This window comes from Danio rerio, chromosome 19 (assembly GCF_049306965.1).
Source record: "Danio rerio strain Tuebingen ecotype United States chromosome 19, GRCz12tu, whole genome shotgun sequence".
NCBI lineage: Eukaryota > Metazoa > Chordata > Actinopteri > Cypriniformes > Danionidae > Danio > Danio rerio.
Window position 1 is genome coordinate 44,641,733 of NC_133194.1, and position 23,732 is coordinate 44,665,464.

The window sequence follows — 23,732 nt, forward strand, 5'->3', positions numbered from 1 at the left end:
ATGCCGGGTTGAACCCCTACACTTTTTTTTTTTTTTTGAAGGACATCCTAGGATTTTTAATGACCACAGAGAGTCTGGACCTCGATTTAACAACTCATCCGAAAGATGGTATCGCTGAGCAGTATGGAGTCCCCTTCACTATACTGGGGCATTACGACCCACACAGATTGAGCGCCCCCTGCTGGCCTCACTAACACCACTTCCAGCAGCAACCTAGCTTTCCCATGTGGTCTCTCATCCAGGTACTGACCAGGCGCAGCCCTGCTAAGCTTCAGAGTGCGACCATGTGAGAGTTGCAAAGCTAGCTGCCGGCTAACTCTATGAAGACCACAACTCCCATGATTCCACACTCAGTCACAGTCATCAAAATATGTCTTTGTTTGTTGTGAATACACACCCTCTAGTGGTGAAATTTACATATTGTGCCTTTACAATAGTAGTTAAAACAACTACGGTCAAAGAAATGTGTTTATATGGAACATACTAAAACTAAGGAAAAGTGAAATGTTCTGATCAAAAACGTACTTGTATATATTAAAAAAGCCTCATTTATTCTTATTTATTATAAAAATTGGGAACATCCTGTGTAATGCTGACAAATGAATAAAAGATGAACACTGACCTTTAGATCCAGATGGACTATTCTGCAGTTGTGCAGGTACTGCAAAGCTTCTAAAATGTCCCGGAGGTAAAAGGCCACTTTCTCCTCAGTGAGATTCCCCCAGCTCACGATGTAGTCCAGCAGACGGCCCTGATCAGACCTGCACAAACGCACACACAGGAACATCAGCGGCCTGGGTTAAGAAACTGCAGGAGAAATGAGTGATGGAGATGAAAAATATTGAATTTATTGACAGCTGTCTCCATTAGGCTTGCCTTAATTACTGTTGGTTGCTAGGTTACCAATACTACAGTCGGCTGCTCTAAAAACTTGATGGAAGCGTAAATAATTTGCTTTATTTGCAAACTTTGAAAAGATTTACTTCACATTAGAATGAAAACCCAGCCTCTGAGAGCGTGTGAGTGTGTGCGTGTATAGCGTGTGTGTGTGTGTGTTCTCACATCTCGAGGACCAGTGCATAGCTGCTGGAGGTCTCAAAGGAGTGAAAAAGTGTTCGTATGAATAATGTGAGATGGAAACACGTTTGCTGATTAAACATTGCAAATGTTGCATCCACATGACCAATCAGCTCTCTCCATTATGCTTGCCTTAATTACTGCTGGTTGCTAGGTTACCAATACTATAGTCGGCTGCTCTAAAAACATGAAAACACAGATAATTTGCATTATTTGCAAAATTTGAAGAAAACATAATTCTCACATAATTCTCTTTATTTGCAAACTTTGAAAAGATTTGCTTCACATTAGAATGAAAACTCAGCTACTGAAGCCTGGTTTATACTGCGTCAAGTGACCGGCGTAACTCACGTTGCAGGCAACGCGTGTAGCTGTGCATTTATACTTCTGCACGCTCTCTCTGTTGGTCTGCATTAACACTTCCGAAACGCTAGCTGGCAGTGAGGTGTAAATGTTCCTCTGTATCGAGTTTCTTCGCTTCTGTTTTGCTTTTCCTGAACACTTCCTGGTTGTACAAGTGACTTACACTCACTTATTTTGAGGCAGGAACCGGCGGACGTGCAACAACTTTAACTATGAGGTAAACACAAAACAAAACTTTCCATCCGGAGCTCCTTCACGGGACTCCACACTTGTAAACAATCGCTCGCGCCATTCGCGCGGCTCTCTGTCCCGCCCAGTCTCGTCAGTGCTACCAAGGCGACAAAATCCAGCTTAAACCAGTCTAGGCTGGTTGGCTGGTTTTAGCTGGTTGACCAGCCTGGTTTTAGAGGGGTGTTAGCCATTTCCAGGCTTGTTTCCAGCCATTTCCAGCCTGGTCTTAGCTGGTCAGGCTGGAAAATGACCAGCTAAATCCAGCTAAAACCAGCTTGATCTGCCTGGTTTTAGCTGGACATAGCTGGTTTTGGCTGGGCTCCCAGCCTGGCTTAGCTGGTCAAGCAGGTTTTAGCTGGTCATCTCCCAGCCTGACCAGCTAAGACCAGGCTGGAAATGGCTGGAAACCAGCCTGGAAATGGCCAAAACCCCTCTAAAACCAGCCTGGTTGACCAGTTAAAACCAGCCAACCAGCCTAGGCTGGTTTAAGCTGTTTTTTTCAGTAGGGTGTTTATATGAATAATGCGAGATGGAGACACATTTGCTGATTAAACATTGCAAATGTTGTATCCACATGACCAATCAACTCTCTCTATTATAATTGCCTTGATTACTGTTGGTTGCTAGGTTACCAATACTACAGTTGACTGCTCTAAAAACATGATGGAAACGCACATAATTTGTTAGAATGAAAACTCAGAGTCTCTGTGTGTGTGTGTGTGTACTGTATGCGTGTTCTCACATCTCCAGGACCAGTGCGTAGCTGCTGGAGGTCTCGAAGGTGTCCAGCAGTCTGACCAGATGAGGGTGCTGGAGTCTCTGTAGGACACTGAACTCATGGGTCACCTGGTCTCGCTTCATCAGTTTCTTATTGACAAACTTGACCGCCACGGTCCGCTTTGATCCCCTCTGGTCACAGCGTTTCACTACAGAGAACCGTCCCCTATGAGAGAGAAACAGTGGCATCACTATTATGAGCTGATGCTGTAACAAAACAGTTTGAGGAGTTCAACTACAGCAGTGGTGTCCAAACTCAGTCCTGGAGGGCCGCTGTCCTGCATAGTTTAGCTCGAACTTTCTTCAACACACCTACCTAGAAGTTTCTAGTATACCTAGAAAAAGCTTGATTATCTTGTTCAGGTGTGTTTAATTGGAGTTGGAACTAAAATATGCAGGACACCGGCCCTTCAGGAACGAGTTTGGACACCACTTACCTACAGTAATATGCAGCTAATATGTATACAATTATCCCTTTGGGGTTTAAAAGATGTCAAGTCATGTGGATCCAAATTATGTATTATTATTATATACTGTATCTCTTTATATGCAATTGATCTGCTACCTGTACTCCTAATATAGTTACAGAGTTCATACACATTTTACTACTAAAATTCCATGACATTTGCATTATAACTTTTCCAAGACCTTCTAGCAAATTTTCCTGACTTAAGGGTTCATGTGATGTCTATGTATACGTGGTAAATAAGAAAAACTAAACACGTTCAAACTTACTACAGTATATTGTAAAACACGCAACAATCAATTTAGTTTAACTGTATTTTCATATAATATTATAACATTGATTTTGATAATGCTTACACAGCACTAATAATGTAAGACCATGGCTGCGTTTGAAACTGCATACTTCCATACTATACAGTACGCTAAATTCAGTATGCGAGCCGAGAAGTGTGTCCGAATTCATAGAATTCGAAAATCAGTATGCGAGAAGCACCCGGATGACTTACTACTTCCGACAAGATTTTTAGTCCAAGACTAAAAAGGGCATGTGCACTGCACAGGTTGAGCCCTATGTGTGCACATGACCATGACAAAATGGTGGATGTAGTACGTATGAATTCCATTTATACTTTTCCCATTCATACTGTATAGAACGTACTTTTCTAACGGCTGAGTAGTACGTTTATATTCAAATGCAGTACCCACTGAATAGTAGGCGGATTCGGAAGCAGCCAATGTTTTTGGCCAAAGACATAAAAGAAGTAAAGACAACTAACCTTTATTCAAGCAAACAGATATTTGTTCAACTAATTTTCATGACTTTTTCACAACTTTTCTGTTTTTCCAAAACTTTTCAAGGCCTGGAAGGTCCTTTGGCTGATGAAGTGTAAACGCAATAAACAGTCTTCCTTGTTTCCACAGATATTTAGGTTTATTGCAGTTGCAAACTCCAGTAGTTCACAAGTTTCCTTCCAGGTAAGTTTCCGTTTGTAAACATCAAACACTGCCACATATCATGACTTACAAACCAACAAATCAAACCGTCACGCTAAAGCGTGGATGAATGTGTGTGCGATTGTTTGTGTGCGAGGCTCTGTGTGAAAGTAGCTGCGTCCCAAATCGCATACTTACGCACTATTCTACGCCATTTTGTAGTATAAATAGTGTAAGTAGTGTGTTCACACTGAAAACTCTACAAATAATAAGTGCACTTTAATTACCCGGATGATGCACTCATTCAGCCGGTAAAATGAATTGAGGAATGATGGCCACTTCACGCACTCAATGACCGCAGGTTTGCTCACGTAGCGGAAGGGGCGGAGCTATCGGGCGCACATGTAGCATAACTTTATTTATTTTGGATGGTGAAAGCAAAATTCTCCTACGAGAGTGATTATAGCGCCTCCCGATGGGGAATGTGGTTATACTCACGGCAGGTATTATTTGATAATTTGGTCATTTATTTCACTGATTTGGTGACCGTCAAACGTCATCAGGGAAACGGTTTGAATTTCCGCTTAGTAAAAAAACCATCAGTGTGCCATTTGGGATGACACTACATAAATATACTATCCTGTTGAGTGTGTAAGTGCATAAGTATCTTGTGTGTGGTCAAAACTGTATGTGCTCCCTTCCGTCTAGGGCAACACCACGTTATCGGAATATTCGTTCCCACTTATAAAGCCTGTTTAAAGAGCACCACCAAGTGGAACAATGAACAGTTGCCAAATGGCTCCTACAACTAGAGTCGGCTGCTCTAACAACTTGCTGAACACATAGAAATGAACAACTCACACAAACTGAGCATCAAGTGAGTATTAAAGTCAAGAAACAGTATTTGAGATAACAGCTGGGAAGGTTATGGTGTTCGATTAATGAGGGCAAATATATTTTTACTTATTGAATTTCATGGCAACTTTAAAATAAGCACAACAGGAAACCTTCCATGTATATCTAAAGTCTTAATGACAGGCTAATTGTGGCATGAATATTTTTATAAGAGCATCAAATGTAATATTAAATGAGCTGTGTCTCACCTGCCAAGCTCTGCTACCTCAGTGTAGAAGGACTCAAAGTTGTCTTTCCACATGACCCGGATCCCATCGCTGGTCGTGCCTATACAAGACAGTCCAAACAAGTTCATTCATAGCCTTACTTTATTTAATTTTCAAGAAAATAAGTTCCATGTGGCATAACTGCAAAGTCTAGAAGTTCTCTTGTACTTTCAGAAAATGTAATGGTACTAAAACGTGTTCATGGAGTACTGATAATGCATTCATGGATGGTTTATGACACTTTTTTGAGCATAGAACTGAAAACTACATTTCCTGACTGAAAAAAAGAAGCTAAAGTTCAAAGCTTTTATGCAAATCTGTACACACTGCAATGGTGCTTTGTATGGGAACTGGTTCTTACCCAGCACTCTGAGACTGGCTGATGATGCCACACTGCCAATGTCATTCGTGGCAATGCAGGTGTAACTGCCATCATCCTCTGAGGTCACACCTACGATCCGCAGCGTGGCCTCACCAGTCTCACTGCGATCAAGAGCGCACACACAAAACCACAGCATTAGCTTAGCTTAGCATTAGATGAGATAAAACGATGTGATAACAGGAATGATGCAAAATTTAAACAAATCCTAAACAGCATTTTGTTCTTGCTTGAAGACATCTATAAAATCTTTATTGTTCTTATATATTAATGCATTCAAAAACATTAACAACTTTAACTAAAACGCTGTTAGATGGAATAAACCAATATAAATGTACAATAAAACATATATAAATCACATTTTGATTTTGATTATTATTATTGTTTTTCAATAAATGTGATCCCGGACCACAAAACTACACATAAGTGACAATTTTTGACACTGAGATTTTTGCATTATGTAAAAAGGTAATAAATATAAGCTTTTCACAGATGTACAGTTTATTATGATATGACAATATTTGATCAAGATAAAAATATTTGTAAAAAAAAAATAAAAAAATAAAAATATTGAATAAAAATTATCCTCAAAAATATTAATAAATAAATGTTTCTAAATTAGGTTCTTAGCAATGCATATCACTAATACAAAAAAAATTTTTCTCCTATTTACAGAAGGAAATTTACAAAATGTCTCAACTGAACAGTTTTTCAAATGATTTTTGACACACACAAATTTATTTGTTTATACAACAGTTCTGTCTGATTCTTAAATCTGATTGGCTGATAGCCGCGGTATTCTGTCAGAAACAGCACTCGACCAGCCACTTCACCTTTCACTCTTGTGTATTACTCCACCCACACACAGCAACAAGCAGTGGACACTCTACAGTTTGACAATATTGCAGCTGTTCGACAACATAATGTACTTTTGAGGCTTTTTTTTGTCAAGAATGTAGTTGTTTAGATTGCAACTATGCAGTTTATTTATTAGGATATTGCCTACTTTAAATATTTATAATTTCTGAGACACATTAGCCCGTCTTTAAGCAAAGACTGTCGACAATGTTCATCCACAAGACGGCGACAGAGACCGCATAATAAGCCCTAAAAACCAGCTTAATTTCAAACTACAGCTGATCAAATTACTATTAAACAGGTGAGTGACTTTCTAAGTCGATCTCTCTCTTTTGTATGTTGCAGTGCTGTATTTTTTGCAACGGAGAAATTCAGGGCGATATAGACTCTGTAGACTGATGGCATTTCATGCCGTTCAGCCTTATAATCTTAAAATGCCAGCAAAATCACGTGATTTGTTATCACTTTAGACATTGCACTAGAGAATCATTCAAACACTAGCTCTAAAGTGACGTTGATGAGCTAGTAACGGCTTCTACTGTTCTGACGTCAGCTGCAGATGTAAATGAATGGCGGAAGAAAGTAGTTCCTAGTTACAAAAAGGTATTTAGACTTTTCTTTTTTATACTATGTGTATATTATGCCATTGAACTGTTTTATATACACAATATCACACAAGTTGCAGTGCGATGTGGCTGTATATAGTCACTAGTGAGTCATTGTTTTTGTGCTCCAGGCTCACAAATGTCTTTTGTGATGTTGCAAAAAAAGCATGTTTTGTGAATTCTTATCATTTATGTCCATCTTTTTTAAGCAATCCATTAAAATGAGCATAGAAAGGAATGGAAATTTAGCTAACGACAAAAAAAAAACACACACAAAAAATAACTTTAATTATCATTAATGAAAACAATCCCTTAATTTGTTGTCAATATCTACAAGAACATACACAATCGCACAATGTTAAAATACCAATGATCAAAATAATCAAAATAAATCAATCTGCTCTTCACCTGTAGGCGATGCTGAAGTGGCCGTTGTTGGTGAGTGTTTTCTGCTCAGGTCCCTTCCACGTGACCGTGGCTTTGGGCCGACCACACACTTTACACCTCAGAGTCACACACTCGCCTTTATCACAGGTCACGTCACTCAGCGGGACGAGGAACTCCGGGAGAACTGGAGAAGAAGATCCATGGCATCAAACCCTTAACTTCTCTCTTTAACCACAGAATGATGCAATAATAAAGACGCTCTACTTACCATCATATATATAATTGGGATTTAGAAGCTGTAAAAAAAGGAGAAGAATGTTTCGAGTTGAAAAACTTTCAGAGAATGCTTATTGTGAAGCCGTGTTTGTTTCCCTCAGTGTTACCTTCACAGAGACCTTGTTGGTCAGTCCCTCTCTGGATTTCCGGTAGCCGTTTTCCAGCTTGGCCTCTTTTTTATTGTCCTTTTCTCTTTTCTCTGACTTCTTTCGAATACGGAGGGATGTGTGCCATGATGATGACGATTTCCTGCTGAGAAACAATTCAACACATTAACATTATACTGTACCACGCATCTCTCTGACACTTTGACCAGAACCAAATTTGCTCCACTTTCTGACAACTACTCCATAACCATCTAAAAAAAAATAATAATAATAAAAAAACACTGCATTCATGAAGGTTCACACAGGTAAGTGGGTTTCACAAACCACCTGTAGAAACACTCTTCTCTCTCTCTTTCTCTCTCTCTCAAAACAAAACAAACACTCCTAAACCTCCTTTACTCCTAGCACTAAATTCTCTGAGCACAAACAGTTGATTTGTATAAGGTAGCACTCGTTGTGTTTTGCCTCTTCTAGTTGAATCACTGAATGCCTCCTCAATTGTAAGTCGCTTTGAACGAAAAAGCATCAGCTAAATGAGTAAATGTAACATTGGGAATTCTTTCAGAACTGTTCTGACCTACAGGAGATTTCTTGAGAGGGAAAAAGCGTAGGATTTGTATTACTGTTGTGGATATGAAATGTTTAATTGTTTGTCACATGAAGGTCACAGGATTATGTGGAAGGGCACCATTGGCCACCTGTTTATTCACAAAGTTTTAGAGAGAGAAAGAGAGAGGGGGTGAATTGGAACACTATTCTTTGTTGACCAAAATCTTAACCAAAATGAATACTGTTAAATGTTAAGAAGGTTTGTTTTTTTTGAAGATTAGACAAGAAGACATGGGAAGAACATTATGTCTTGATATTTATTCATTTTATTTTATGTGTCATAAAAAAAATTCTCTGGTTTAGCTCCTCAACGGCAATGAATATATTTCTATATTGATATATAACTATAATCATGGATATAACTGAGGACGCGGATGTTGAGGGAGGTGTCGTGGACGCGTCCCTCTTTATTCTGCCGCCTTAGGCACGGATATAACAGAGGACGTGGGTGGTGAGGGAGGTGTTGCGGACGCGTCCCTCTCTATTCTGCGGCCCCAGGCGTGGATTTAACTGAGGATGTGTGTGGTGAGGGAGGTGTCGCGGACATAACTGAGGACGCTGGTGGTGAGGGAGGTGTCGCAGACATAACTGAGGACGCGGGTGGTGAGGGAGGTGTCACGGACGTGGCCCTCTCCATACTGCCGCCCTGGGTGCAGATATTAGGTCGCCTCTATGGACGCGCTGACCCTGCTTGCAGGACTCCCAGAGTTAATCAAGATTTTTTAGATTCATCTTCAATGCCTCCTCCTCCATCTTACCCCAGACATGCTCAATAATGTTCATCTCTGGTGACCGGGCTGGACAATTCTGGAGCGCCTTGACCTCCTTTGCTTTCAGAAACTTTGATATGGAGGCTGAAGTATGAGAAGGAACACTATCCTGCACAAGAATCTGCCCTCTTCTGTGGTTTGTAATGTAATGGGCAGCACAAATGTCTTGATACCTCAGGCTGTTGATGTTGCCATCCACTCTGCAGATCTCTCACATGGCCCCATACATCATAACGCTAAACCATGATTTTTCCTTTACCAAACTTGACTGATTTTAGTTCCAATAGGTCTTCTGCAGTATTTGTGATGTTTGGGATGCAGTTCAGCAGATGATTCATCAGAAAAAAATCTACCTTCTGCCACTTTTCCAAATGATCAACTAGAAGTCAAGCTGTTATTTGTTTCTCTAACAACTGGGTTCGACGACAAGACTTTTGTTAGGTTGTATATATATATATATATTAAAGGTTCCGACATTTTCCTCAAAATAGTCGACACTGCAACAGAAGATTACTGTTAGGCTGTAACAAGTAAACAAGTACTTGTGTATGATTTTATAGTTATATGGCCTATATAAAACACAAACATCATGTGTTATGTAACCGTTCTTACTTTATGGTTCCGTCTGGAGCGTCAGGGATGATGGCGGATGTGTGTCCCAGCACGTATCCGGGGATCCAGCCCTCGGCGGCAGGACACTGCTCAGTAGCGGCACGAAACACCAAGAACATATTCTGCTGATTGGAGGCCAGGATCTGCACCACCTCCCCCTGACCCACATTAATCTCATCCTCTTTCAGAGCCACATAGTCCTGAGTCACCAACATGGTGGAGATATTACTGCTGCTGCTGCTTTCACTCTGCAGACACACACAAACAAACACACACACTTAGTACCAGAAACATTTTAAACGTCAGCCTTCATGTTCTGTTTAAGTGTGTAAACAAATAATAGTAATTTAAAAATTTGTGTCAGATTTTCCTTAAAAATAAAAAATAAATAGTTAAAATAAAATAAATGTTGATATTAAAAGGCTGTATGCACATCTTTTATATCTGTACACTTTAATAAACATTTTTTAGAACCAAGTCGAAAGGTTCCTCACACCAAACAGAACATCAAGGCTTATCATTTCATAAAATAAATTATTTGGCTTCAATTTGAGCATCAGATCATGACTATTTTTTCAAATCAATTCCAATAGAAATCAAGAATAACGTGTACACTATTCGATTATCCTTGCGAATGCTCTGCATTGGAAACATGCGTTACCAGAAGAGATGAAGAAAAGATTGGAAACAGAAGAGAAAGTGAGATAAGGACACATGTTAGTTACAGTAGATTGTTAAATAAATAATCTGTACTCGGTCACATGACTATAAACATCCACAGAGGTTTCTTGTATTAGTTTAAGTTCAACAGTGTTCAGATGTGGTCACGGTAGGTCAATTTTGCCAATTTTTTTAGCACCAAAACAACCCTTCATCTGAAGCCCTGCGATTAGACAAGCAGAAGACATTTTAACATGGAGAAATCTGCAAAGGATATTCTGTGGATCTTCTGCTCATGTGCCCGTATACATAATGTATTTTTACATGAACTGCACATGCTCACTGGAGAGCAAAGTCCACTCAAATAACGCACCGACAGGACAATTTTACTATATATATTTACACTGCTTGCAATAGTATTACTGTGCTGTCATGGCAACGCTGGAAAAAGGACACCTCTCCACATTGGCTTGTGTTTTTTTTTTAAACAGTATAATTTAATTTAAGTTATTGAGTTAAATCAAAGAGCTAAGAATCACCAAGAGGCGACACTCATTAACTGTTCCATTGCAACAGTAGAGCAAGACAACAGCCCCGCCATTTCGCCATTTGGAGAGAAAGGGATGGGCCGTCCATTGCATCTTATTGCTGTCACGATAACAAGCAGCTGCTTTGTTTTTTATTTATTTATTTATTTATTTATCTAAAAGGCGAATTAAAGCTGAAATACAACCTGAAAGACGACAATACAGGTAATGTTCTGTTTTTAAAAGTTTTAGCTTCACGCAAAGCTGATGTAACGTTAGATGTTGTTGTTACAAACGGGTTATATCTTCACAGAAGTGTTGTTCAGCTACTAAAATCTTTCGATGAAAGATTGAGAAGATAGTTTTCAGTTTCATGAAGGACCTTTTACAGCATCGATGTAGATTTTAATAAGTTTAACAACAAAACACAAGTAAATAGCGCTATTCCGCCTAGTCTCTCCCTATATTGTTTACCATGAAGTCTAAATATTTGCTCTAAAATAGCATGTCAGTTTGGCTTGCACGCCGCCGGACAAGCACTAGTCGCTTTTAACACACGAGAGGGTTCTTTTGTGGTGCTCGTGTTTCAGGAGGCGTGGCTTAAGACGGCAAGGGAGAGACTGCAGCTGCGTCCCAAATCGCATACTTACGCACTATTCTACGCCATTTTGTAGTATAAATAGTGTAAGTAGTGTGTTCACACTGAAAACTCTACAAATAATAAGTGCACTTTAATTACCCGGATGATGCACTTATTCAGCTGGTAAAATGAAGTGAGGAATGATGGCCACTTCACGCACTCAACGACCGCAGGTTTGCTCACGTAGCGGAAGGGGCGGAGCTATCGGACGCACATGTTGAATAACTTTATTTATTTTGGAGAGTGAAAGCAAAATTCTCCTACGAGAGTGATTATAGCGCCTCCCAATGGTGAATGCGGCAATACTCACGGCAGGTATTATTTGATAATTCGGTTGTTTATTTCACTTATTTGGCAACAGTCAAACATCATCAGGGAAACGGTTTGAATTTCCGCTTAGTAAAAAAACCATCAGTGTGTCATTTGGGACAACACTACATACATGTACTATCCTGTTGAGTGTGTAAGTGCATAAGTACATAGTGCATGAGTGCATAGTGTACAGTGTGCCATTTGGGACGCAGCTTGCGATTCAGAGATTTATGCTAAGCTGTTAGCATTTTGGAAGATCACCAAGACTAAGACTGACATGCTTGTGCTTGAGAGATTGTACTCGAAGAGAATATTTCATCATAATCTAAAGTAATATTAAAAGAAACAAAATAATCTAATCAATGTTTTATAATTGGAGTCAGATAAAACGAGGATAAATATATTAATATATTAAATATATTAATATTCTAAAAAAAAATGAACATTGTGCACTGGAAAGACTGAACATGCAGTGAATCTTCGTCCACCAGTAAATACCATGGTTGGACTAACTGGCTGGAACTTACATTGTGGAACAAAATATATATTTCTCAACTTTTATTTACACTTGAATAAAAACTTTAAGTCAGAATTTGCCAAGGGTATGAATAGGCATGACTGTACGTAATTTGATCAAATCAATAAATAAATAAATTTTACAAATCATTTTCAGTTTAGAGTTTTTGGTTTTGGATCAGATTTTTTATTTCGATGCATCTCTAATGTAAAATGTAATGCTGGTCACTTTGCACTGCCACATATGGTCAAGCATTAGCAGGACCTTTCAAAAAAAAAAGAAGAAGAAGAAAAAGAAAAAGAAAAGGGGCATCAACATTACTGGTGATCGTCAGTTATTTAGTGTTGGCTGAGCTAAACCTGATTCTCAGAAGAAAAGCATACAGTATTATAAAACCCTCAGAAAGAAAGCAAGTTGAGATGAAGAGCAGGGAAATGCTGGTTCTTGTTTTACACACAGTTAGTTTGTGGCCAGAAGCAGAACTGTTAGATTTCTGAGCATAAAGGGTCTGCTGGAAGTCCACAGAGTAAAAACCAGGTTAGAGAAGCAGAAATCAGACAGAGTCCAGGGGTGTTAGAGAGTCAGAGCTGAAGCGCTGCGGTGGGCCGGGAGGGTGGGTCTCTTACCCCATTGCTCTGAGTGGACTGGATAGACTGCTCACTGGTAGAGGAGCAGGTGCTCATACGGTCTGCGTCTTTACTGTGGGTGGAGTGCCGCTGACTCTGGTTGTGATTTGGTCGGCTCAGCGTGTCGCAGGCGTCCCCGGGGAAGGTGAAGGAAGCAGGCCTGCTGGCGGGGGACGCGGGCACTGAGCTCCAAAACGAGCTGCTGCCAGTCTTCGGGCCTGGACTACAGGGTGGAATGGAGTCTTTGAAAGCCGGTGTGGCTAACGGAGAGGCCATTGGTGAAACCGTTCCAGGTCTGGGTTTGACAAGAGCCAGCGGGGCCACAGTGGCTCGTGGGATCTCTTTGGCTGGGCTTTCTGTCTGTTGGGAGTCCGTCTGTTTGGGGTGAGGGCTCGCAGGAAGCTTCACCTTTGGCTCGGGCTCTGTGGTGCATGAGGGTGAGGGACCCCTGGAGAGAGGTCTTGGGGACATACCTGATAGTTTGTCGGGGCCGTCATGCTCGTGGGCTCCAGGCCCCAGGGCAGGAGAGTGATGACGGAGCGGTTGAGGCAAGCGCGAGGGCTGGGGGATACGGGACGGACGAGAACGGGAACCCGGCCCAGCCGGGACCCCTACTCCTCCTCCAGGGGCCATCATCTGCCCCCCGCTGCCTCCAGCCTGTACACCGCTGCCTGACACACCAGGACCCTCCACGTGGTTCCTCTGGTAGTCTATAGGAGATGTAAGTGCTACAGGAGGAAAGGCACGTGGTGAGATGATCTATTATTTAGTGCTGGGCAAAAGTAATCGCATACATAATAAAAGTTTGTTTTGATATAATAAACAATCAAAATGATTAGTCCTCCTGTGAATTTTTCAGCATTTCCCAAATGATGTTTAACAGAGCAAGGAATTTTTCACAGTATTTGTTCTTCTGGAGAAAGTCTTATTTGTTTTATTTCGGCTAGAATTAAAGCAGTTTTTAATTTTTTATAAAACCATTTTCAGGTTAATATTATTAGCATTCATTTTAAATTGTCTACAGAACAAACCATCATTATAAATGCCTAATTAGCCTAGTTAAGCCTTTAAATGTCACTATAAGCTAAATACTAGTATTTAAAAAAAACATCTAGTCAAATTTTATGTGCTGTCATCATGTCAAAGATAAAAAAAATCTGCTATTAGAAATGAGTTATTAAAACTATTATGTTTAGAAATGTGTTGACAAAAATCTTCTCTCCGTTAGGCAGACATAAACAGGGGCCTAATAATTCAGGAGGACTAATAATTCTGTTTTCAACTGTATATGTGTGTGCACTGTGTATGTTTATTATGTATATAACAATACTGTTTCACACAGATTTATTAATTATTCTTACTGTTCAATGAACGCACACTATCATAGATTATTAAAGAGGCAAACTCCTTACCGCGCACGACAGCTGCACCTTCAGCAAACCTCCTAATTCCTGCAGCATGAGGGCTTTATGATTGTTTATGAGCGTCAAAAGTGGCTAATCTGTTCGGCGAAATATTTGACTGTGCGTCACCGCATATCAAACGACTTAAACGATATAATTAAAAAAAAAATTCTTCACTGTGCTGAGCGAGAGCACTTACTAAACAGCGCAACAGGCCCGAATGTAATGTGAGTGCGGGCCTTCGGGGGAGAAGCATGCTTTGGCCCAGTTCAAGACAACTGTACATAGGCCCAATCCCAATTCTATTTTTGTATGTCATCGAGTGTCAGAAAGTTGTGGGACTGCTGTACAGGAGTTATTATTAGGGATTATAGATCGCAAATAGATTGCGAAATTTAGCGGTTTTTATTTTAGCGTTTTTTTTTTTTTTTTTAAGCATGACGGTAAAACATGAACGCGGTTATGAATATATTACAACATGTTTGTTTGTTGTAAAAATTTGTAATAATGACAAAAAAAATACTAATTTGTGAATCTCCTTACTTCCGGGTGCAGCTGTTGCTAGGGTATTCTGGGAATTATTTCTTACCCCTTGGTTTCAAGTATGGTCCTGAAAAGTCTACGCTTGAAAGGGTGTATACGCCTTGCCCTCAGCCCTACGCCTTCAAGCTGAAGAGTATTAGGACACCACTACCCCTTCACAGGCATGCGCAAAACGAGGGGTAGGGGTAAGGGGAAGGGCTAAGAGGTCAAATTGGGATTGGGCCATAGTGTGAGTACGCTCTGAGTGTAGCATGGGCAGTGCAATGTATGCTAACAGCTTAAAACACATGCAGATATTTTGCCTGAGTATCTGAGACGAAAGCTGTAAAGGCACCACTCTCGCTTTTTGGATACAGCATGTATTGTGATCCAATCAAAAAGTATAATTGAACCCTTTGTGTACACTGTAAGTGCCTGGTTGACCTTTTGTACATGAACAGTAGGTTATAAGAGCCATGTCAGGAACAATTTAACCAAAAAAAATTGGTCACAAATGTGTTTTGATTGGAGTGGAAGTTAATGGGTTAAAACTTGGTGTTATAAATGATCCATGAGATAAAACTTCACAGACACATTCTGAGGACATGCAAGACTTATGTTATAGTTTAGGATCCCAGGAAAATGTAAAACAGTTTCATAAGCTTTCTCGATGTCCACAGTTCATTACAAATATTAGAATCACTTGTATTCAATCTAAATCAGCTCTGAACTGAATCAAGAATTTAATCCAATTGAAATGAGAGCTTGCAAATCCATATTGAATCTATACACCGCCCTAATGATAAGAAAAACCTACATTAGACTTTTTCTTCTAAGAATGAATCCCACAACAGATTGAGAGGATGGCTTTATCTTTTTCATATTTGATCTTGTTGATAAGTCTGAGATGACCCAAAAGGCTTCAATACTAGTGAGATGAGATGTTTGCTTTACCATTGAGGAAATTGCGTTGGCTCTCCAGGATTTGGCTGATCTGCAGCATCCAGACTTGTCGTACTCCAGGATGGCTCGAGTGCAGAATGAAGGCATCTTTGCTGCTATTGGACGTTCTGGAGGTCAGTGCAAATTTACAGGGGTCTCCGTCCACACTGTCCTCAAGTCCCAGACAGTTCACCTACACAAACACAAGCACTGAGTCACTTCATTCATTCTTTTGTTTTCCGTTTAATGCACTGCATACAGGGCGTCTGCAGGTTTCACCAAGTCAAATTTAAGGGCGCACTCACACTATGCTATCCGAACCGTGCCCAGGCACGTTTCCTGGATGGTTTGAGAAGTGTGAGAGCTTTGAATCGGGCTCAGCCGCGGTTCACTTGCACGAGGACTTTATGATTATTTATGAGCATCAAAAGTGGCTGATCTGTTTGGCGATATATTTGACTGTGTGTCACTGCATCCCAAACCACTAAAGCGATATAAATAAAGAAATCTCCACTGTGCTGATCGAGCGTGCTTCTTACTGAACAGCGCAACACTGATGACTTAAGCATGCTCAGGTGCGATTTCAGTGGGAGTGTGGGCTGTCAGGGGAGATATAAGGGGGACAAGTGTGCTTCGGACCTGTTCAAGGCAACTGTACATAGTTTGAGTACACCCGTATGCTGTGTTCGCACCAGATGCGAAACACGCGGATAAAACATGCTATTCGCACCTAAATAGATACGTAAACATTTTGAGTTTACTCGATTGATTACCGCGTGAAATCTGTTTTATTCTCACGACTAATCCGCTTCAGAACAGATGCGGATTCGCGTCATGGGCAGGGCTTCTGTCTGCCCGGTGACTGTAGCCTCGTTGCTAAATGGCTAACATGAATTTTATTGAGAAAATAACTGTTTATGTGCTTTATGAATGCTGAAAAACAGTGTTGATTCGTTTGTTTTCCGAGTGCACTAGATCCTTTCAGAGGTGCACCCAGCTCTGTGAGTTCATAAACTCCTCCAGAAACTTAACCTGGATGATGGAAGCTTTCAGCGGTGCTTCTGACTGAGCTGAGCTTAGTTTGATTAACTGTTGTCGGTGTAGGCAGGAGGATTTTTCCCCGGGACACTAACAACAAGATCTACGTTATAATCACGCCCCTACATGAGCAAGCTCCTGATTGGTTAACGCAGCATGAGTGTCCGCTGAAGTTCAGATTTTCGAACTCGAGCAATTCGCGCATTAAACGTGAAGAACGTGCAAAATGCTTAATTCGCGTTGCGTCATTTGCGAGTATCGTGTCACAGGATGTCAATTCGCATCTTTGCATTGACTTAACATGTCATTATAGATTTGGGTTGTCCGATTATAGTCTGAGGAATATTCATGGAATCATGAAAACTCATATTTTTAAGTGCTATTTATTTCTGCTCAGTAACCAATAATATAGCACAAAATAATAATAAAACCAACAATAGTCCATTTGTCTTTGGATTTAAAAATACATTATTTGTCTTGGCATTTAAATATAATAAATAATTTAACACTAAAATAAATGACAGAACTAAGAATAAATAAATAAAAATAAGAGTAAATAAAAAAATGTATTAGTCTAATATAAATCTAAGATCATTTTCGCTAAGTATTTCCCTTTTAGAGAGAACAAATGTAGTCAAAGGCTGCTGAACATTTGTCTGAAAGCCACTTTTGATCAACTTTATTACAAAATTGTTTGGTATTTTCCTTTTGTATTTTCTTCTCTTTAGAGTAGAAATGTGTATATTTAAATGCAAAGTAAGAAGCTGATTGGTCAGTTCTTGACATGTGACTCGAGGTGCGCTAACGCCGTTCTTTTAGCTAGGTGCACCTGGAAACCGCGAGCACGTCAATAAATCACTTTTATTGTCACATCAGCAGCAGCACGTGTGCTCTGATGAGTAAAAAGCTCAGGGAGCTCGCAACACGGCGCCATCTTGATGACGTATCAATGCAGTGTGCGAAATAACAAACTTGCGCATGCAAAAGACGCAACATGTGAACAGCCCTTAGTTAATAGCCTCAGCCATAGTTAATCCATTGTGCGTGCATATTAGCCTCGGTGTGTGTACAAGCTTTGAAGTTTGAACTAGCGCACAGTTGGCATAACTTTGTTAGTTGCAGCAGTTTTGTTTGGTGCAGAAACAATGTTGAGATGCCTTTACGATAAACTAACCGTGACGAATTAAAGCATGGTTTATAGTGAAATGGAATAATCGCCGCATCCCTACTAAACGCTAAGGATTTTTACTTGACCCATCAAAAAGTCTAGCCTACTTATTTCTTAGCTACATATTTTAATTAATGTGTCAAAACTAGCAAACCCTAGTTGCATACATATTTAACTTTTCGTGTGACAAGCTTAATAATAAACAAAGCGCTCAATAGTGCCCAGGTGTCCTCGCCATATATGGTCTTTAAATACACGGAGAACTGCTAAACGAATGTTACTGTAAGGAAGATAATTAAACATATTGGTAAATAAGAGTTTTGTTCTCTATTTAGATGGATTGTTGGTGTTTACAAGGACAATTAAGACCTGTTTAAAAGGATTTAAAGGGGACCTATTATGCATAAACAATTTTATGGGGTTTAAACACAGCTGTGTGTGTGAATATTGCCAGCCTTTATTGTAAAAATTAATTCATTCCATTTTTTATAATCACACTTGATAAAAACAGTCTGCAGAAACACTTTGATTGACATTCTCGCTTTGTACGTGTCATCAGAGGGGGAAAGCCCCGCCCATCAGTGTCAATCTTTCCCTCATTAGCATAAACAGCCCTAAATGAGTCAAAGCTCCACCCTCTTTTGAAAAGAGGGCGTGGAGCACAATCTCATTTGAATTTAAAGTGACAGTCATCAAAACGGCACAATTTGGATCAAAGCCTTAAAGGGGCAGTTTCAAAGAGTTATAAACCATTATTTGAGTAGTATTTTGAGCTGAAACTTCATATACACACTCTAGGAACATCTTATTTTACAAGAGGTAAAAGGGGCATAAGAGGTCCCCTTTTTAGACCTACAAGTCAATATTTTTAAGGCGCAATTTTTTTTTTTGAAATGTAAGACTTTTTAAGGCCCCGCAGGTACCCTGTGCATGATAAAATCAAAGAAAGAGAATGACGCCTGTACCTTGATGCTGTATTTGTACAAATAGCCAGGCATGGAGAAGCCCCTCTTTTTATCTAGAGGTTCACTGAAGATGACGATCTGCTCAAAGAGGAAGACTCTCCTCTCCTTCATCCTGTTCAGCAGGCCTCCCTCTGGTTCGGCCACCATGAAGGTGTCCTGGAGTAGGAGACGCCCCTGAGCAACAATCTTTCCCTGTGAGAGACCAGATTTAATCATGAACTCGAATATAATATACTGTCATTATTTCTGATAATGATCTACTGGTATGAAAAATACCACAGTCTTACATCAAACCCCTGGAGTCGACCAACATTCATCATGTCGTTGCATCTTTTTGGTACAATGCACATGACCTCAACCGCTTTCTACAACACAAGAACATCATCAGCACAAATAGAAGAGAATAAAAGGCTATAAAGGCTATAAAAGCCTGTAATAGTTAATGTTAGTTAATGCATTTCCTTACATGAATAAACAATGAACATTACATTTATTAATGTATTTATACATATTTGTTAATGGCAGCTAATGGAAATAAAGTTGTTATTACGCGGCAGTCTGGAATACTCTATTCTGATTGGTCAGTTGTGACATTTCAAGGATTGTTATTCAGAGATAACAACCGCTAAATAACACAGGCTCATTCAAGAACTGAGAATCCCCTTGACCACAAGTGAATAACACACCATTCACACGGGGCGTCAGCGCTTCCCATTCACTTTGAATGGGTGACGTCAGGCGTTTCCGAACTGCATTGTGGATCCGTCGGCGCAGCTTCAGTGGCGTTGCTCGCTGCAGAAATTGGGAATTTCTTAACTTTTCAAGGGACAATGGACGCGCCAGCCAATCATATTGCTTTATTCAAATACACCAGTTCAGACAGTAGCCGACTGAAGACTAATTTCATTGGCTGACGCTGCTATGACGATCGCGTCAGCCCCAACTGCAGACATGCCCCCTGTCAGGCATTGAAACTGAAGCCCCTTGTGAATCGCCCGCAACTTTAAATCCATACACTTACATCCACATTAATATGTATCAGTGTGTCTTTCAAACTGTTATTGACTGATTTTGACTGTTTTGCGGCGTCATGTCAATGAGTAATAAGTAGGTTAGTATATGTTTTATTCAGTTTTTAGTTTTGTTTCTGTCAGCCTTTTTTTTTTTGACTGTTTGGCGCCATCTAGCGTCTGAATAATGCATAGGTTTTTATTTCTGTTGATTTTGTGTTTAATTAAAGAATTAATAAACTATTATGGCTTAAAACAAAGGTGTCAAATCCAGTTCCTGGAGAGCCACAGCTCTGTAGTTTAGTTCCAACCCTGCTTCAACACACTTACCTGTAGGTTTCAAACAAGCCTGAAGGACTTTGATTAGGTGTGTGAAGCTAAACTGTGCAGAGCTGTGGCCCTTCAGGAACTGGATTTGACACCTGTGGCTTAGAACAATGCTTTGTGTCTAATTTTTATATTTTGTGGCAAGTACCTATGTAATAAGTAGGACAAAGTAGATCCCCGATGTTTTTCTTCCCCTTAGAATAAAGCCCTTTAGTCTAAAACTTTGTGTCAGGCTGCCAACAAGCCTGTTGGGTTTTATTCTGTGATAACAACCTCCTGAATATACTGTACTTTAACCCAAACCTAACTCAAAACGCATTAACTAACGCCAACAAGCATGATTTTAGAGTTTAATAATGCATCAGCAAATGTTGAACTATGATTAATAAATGCTGTACAAGTATTGTTCATTAATAGTTCATGCTAATAAACACATTAACTAATAAAACATCATTGTAAAGTGTGACCAATATGTTTATGGATATAAAAGAACACACCTCTAATTCAATCGAATCTGTTCCGATTTTTTTGGAAAATTTGAGGAAATCCTGGAAACAAATGGACAACATCATAATCATGATTACACACCAAGAAATCTCTCAAAACAGGTGTAAAGCAGGCAGATGCAGTGTGCTGGACGGACAAACCTTCAGCAGCAGCTGGTACTTCATGATTCTCTGTACAGGTTTAATGAGCAGATCAGTGATCTGAAGCCTGTGACCCAAACGCTGCTTCAGATCCTGTAGAAGACGGTCAAAAAAACTTTACAATCACCAATGAAGGTCACAGCTGTCCCCCTCATGCATTATAGTATCCCTAATCAGACAAAACTCCCTCTGTTAGAGTAAAGGCTTCGAACCATTCTTGAATATTGTGTCTATGAAAGACATGTGTACTGCATGTGTTTAAAAATGGATTGTTACATTCAAATTTGGGAAAATTTTCTGACATATGTTGATTTTGACATTGCTTCTATCCTGATGAGAAGATTTGTGTGTCATAAAAAGTATCACAGCTGGTTTTGTTAGTTGTTCTTAATTCTAATCAGTAATTAATTATATTCTTAGATTTTTCCCAGACTTGCCAAACTTGCTTTTCCCAAACTAAATATTTTACCCCCCCCCCCCCCCCCCCCCCCCCCCCAAAAAAAATCAAGAGCAATATTCATGAGCAATCTTTTGACATTTGTTGACTTAAGTCAGGGGTCACCAAACTTGTTCCTGGAGGGCCGGTGTCCTGCAGATTTTAACTCCAACCCTAATCAAACACACCTGAACAAGCTAATCAAGGTCTTCCTAGGTATACTTGAAACAACCAGGCAGGTGTGTTGAGGTTATTTGGAGCTAAACCCTGGAGGGACAACGGCCCTCCGGGACCGAGATTGGTGACCCCTGACTTAAGTCTTCAGTAACCCACCTCAAAATATGTGTCGATGTACTCTGAGACGATGTGTTCAGATTTAGGTTTGTTCTGGCAGTAAACAATGTACATGTGCAGTCTCCGCTCCTGAAAGACAAAAAGGGTTCAGGAATACATACAATAATGAATCGTTTAAGAACACATCTGATAAATAAATGAAGGGCGTACATGTTTGAGGAAGAGAGGGCCCAGCCGGTCAGGGTCCTCAAGGCACTTCTCAAGCTCTCCCAGGAAGAAACTGAAAAAAAAAAAAAAAAAAAGGATTCAATTAATTTAATCTCTTGTAAAAACTGGTGTAATGAACAGTCATGAGTCAACTGCTGCAATTATTAGATTGAAAATCAGCTTTATTCATTTAATGTGGCCCTATTATGCTATACTATTTTGTATTGGAATCTCCTACAACAGGTGTCCGTTCTTCGTACGTGGATTAGTCAGTTAGCTGGATTTGGATATTGACGATTTGACACGATCCAGGATCGTTTCGTTCTTCAAAGCTGATCCGAGAGTTGTTGTCATAGCAACAGTTCTGCTAGGTCAAACCTGATCGGGAGCAGGTTCAATTCATATAAACAGGATTAGATCGGCTCAGTTCAAGCAAAGATAATACAGAAAGTATGTTTCGAATTCTGATATTTTCTTACAGTAGTAGTTATATACACTTGGGAAAATGGTACATATTTTTTAACTATATATATATATAAAGTTATAGTCATTAATAAAATAAATTAAGTTATACATATAAATAAAACTTATGCAATCTGCACCCTCGAAATGAAAGTACAAAGACTGCCACCTGGTGGTGCAAAGAGAAAACTAATTGATATGAACTTTTTAGATCGCTTTAGTACAAATTGTGTATAATAGAAATGCACAATATGTGACTTTTTTTAAAGCAATAATACATTTATGCAATCATAAACATGTTTTGATAGTTAATATGCCGGTGATTTGATGCTTCACAAAAGTTGCAGACACCTTTACCAATATGAAAACACTTTTGTAAACAACCAGTTATTCTTTACACGATTAAAAAACGGCTACTATAATAAAAAAAATCTTTTCTAAATGTGGAACTAAATACATTGATTTGCATTGAAATACATGATGAATACACTTGACACATGAAAGTGGAAAGCCTGCAGCTCACAACAAATGTGGAAGGTTATTGCGTGTCATATTTAACAAGCCGTTTACTGCCAATTTGATGTAATTTTGCTCACATGAATAATTGAATATTAATCAGATGATGTCATTACGCTGCTGTGCCGTCAGCCAATCGTTGCATTGCTGATCATGATTTTGAGGATCGATAGATCTGTCCTTCACAACACACGCAGCGATCTCAGATCAGTTTATCCAGACATTCTAATCTGATTCGCGAACTTTTTTGAAGAACCAAATTAGCGAGAGATCAGTTATCAAGATTAAAAGATCCGGGATCTGCCAAATAATCTTAGATCATTTAAGCGAGGTACGAAGAACGGACCCCAGGTTTACATTCATCCAAAAACACTTGTTTACTCAGAGAAATGTACTGATGCTGCAGTATATTACTGTATCAGTGTCTGAAATGTTTGGTTTATGCATTTGGTCTCTCCAAGCCAAGAGTCTGCTCTGATTGATCTTCTCCACGATGGATGTCCAACGTTCTTCAGCGCCTATAGACTGCAGCTCTGTACAGTAAGTTTGGCCAGAGGAGAAATGGTCGTGTCCAATTGAGCCTGTTTTTTTTCCCCTTTACTTTCGTCAATTAGTGAAGCTTTGTTCCTTGTTATTGGCTTGCTTGGTTTGGTACTTGTGGAGCTGCGCATCGATGGATTCGCTCTTCAGTGTTTGGACTTTAACCAGTTAAAACTAAACCACACAGAACTGAACTAAACTGAAATTCAACTCTGAAAACTGGAGTGACACGGTTTTAATTTTCTAGAACTTCTACAATCTACATTGTAAAAGCGCTATAAAGATTAATTAAATTAAAATTAATTGGTCAGAAATGTCCCAGTGTGTTCTGATTGGCTGACCCACTGACCAAAAAAACTTCATGAGCATACTTGAATTTCAGCACTTCAACCCTTTCAAGCGC

At 39.7% G+C, this 23,732-nt stretch overlaps 1 protein-coding gene and 1 long non-coding RNA gene across 40 annotated transcripts in view; one reads left to right on the forward strand and one right to left on the reverse strand.

The window, feature by feature from the left end:
• Window positions 1–23,732, reverse strand: part of trioa (trio Rho guanine nucleotide exchange factor a) — a 784,286-nt gene that overhangs the window by 582,100 nt on the left and 178,454 nt on the right. For 12 of the 39 annotated variants that reach the window (XR_012394593.1, XR_012394590.1, XR_012394588.1 and 9 more), the window contains 10 exons: window positions 21,815–21,884; window positions 21,644–21,733; window positions 20,875–20,967; window positions 20,725–20,775; window positions 19,178–19,255; window positions 18,891–19,082; window positions 15,732–15,912; window positions 13,326–13,580; window positions 9,571–9,818; window positions 7,680–7,724 (listed from right to left, as the gene is read on the reverse strand). The exons of 1 other annotated variant lie outside the window; for it this stretch is intronic. Coding sequence is in view for 13 of the 38 variants with exons in the window: in XM_073930885.1 (XP_073786986.1) it covers window positions 623–761; window positions 2,414–2,614; window positions 4,950–5,028; window positions 5,329–5,450; window positions 7,218–7,380; window positions 7,465–7,492; window positions 7,580–7,724; window positions 9,571–9,818; window positions 12,853–13,580; window positions 15,732–15,912; window positions 18,891–19,082; window positions 19,178–19,255; window positions 20,725–20,775; window positions 20,875–20,967; window positions 21,644–21,733; window positions 21,815–21,884 (2,608 nt within the window). In the remaining 25 variants the exon portion in view is untranslated. Of the gene's footprint in view, window positions 1–622; window positions 762–2,413; window positions 2,615–4,949; window positions 5,029–5,318; window positions 5,451–7,217; window positions 7,381–7,464; window positions 7,493–7,579; window positions 7,725–9,570; window positions 9,819–12,852; window positions 13,581–15,731; window positions 15,913–18,890; window positions 19,083–19,177; window positions 19,256–20,724; window positions 20,776–20,874; window positions 20,968–21,643; window positions 21,734–21,814; window positions 21,885–23,732 lie in introns of those variants that run through there. 26 more of the 39 variants (XM_073930885.1, XM_073930882.1, XM_073930883.1 and 23 more) reach the window with 10 other exon arrangements.
• Window positions 13,578–17,914, forward strand: LOC141379176 (uncharacterized). The gene is made up of 3 exons (XR_012395253.1): window positions 13,578–14,543; window positions 15,027–16,386; window positions 16,458–17,914. It is a non-coding gene; the product is annotated as an uncharacterized lncRNA (long non-coding RNA).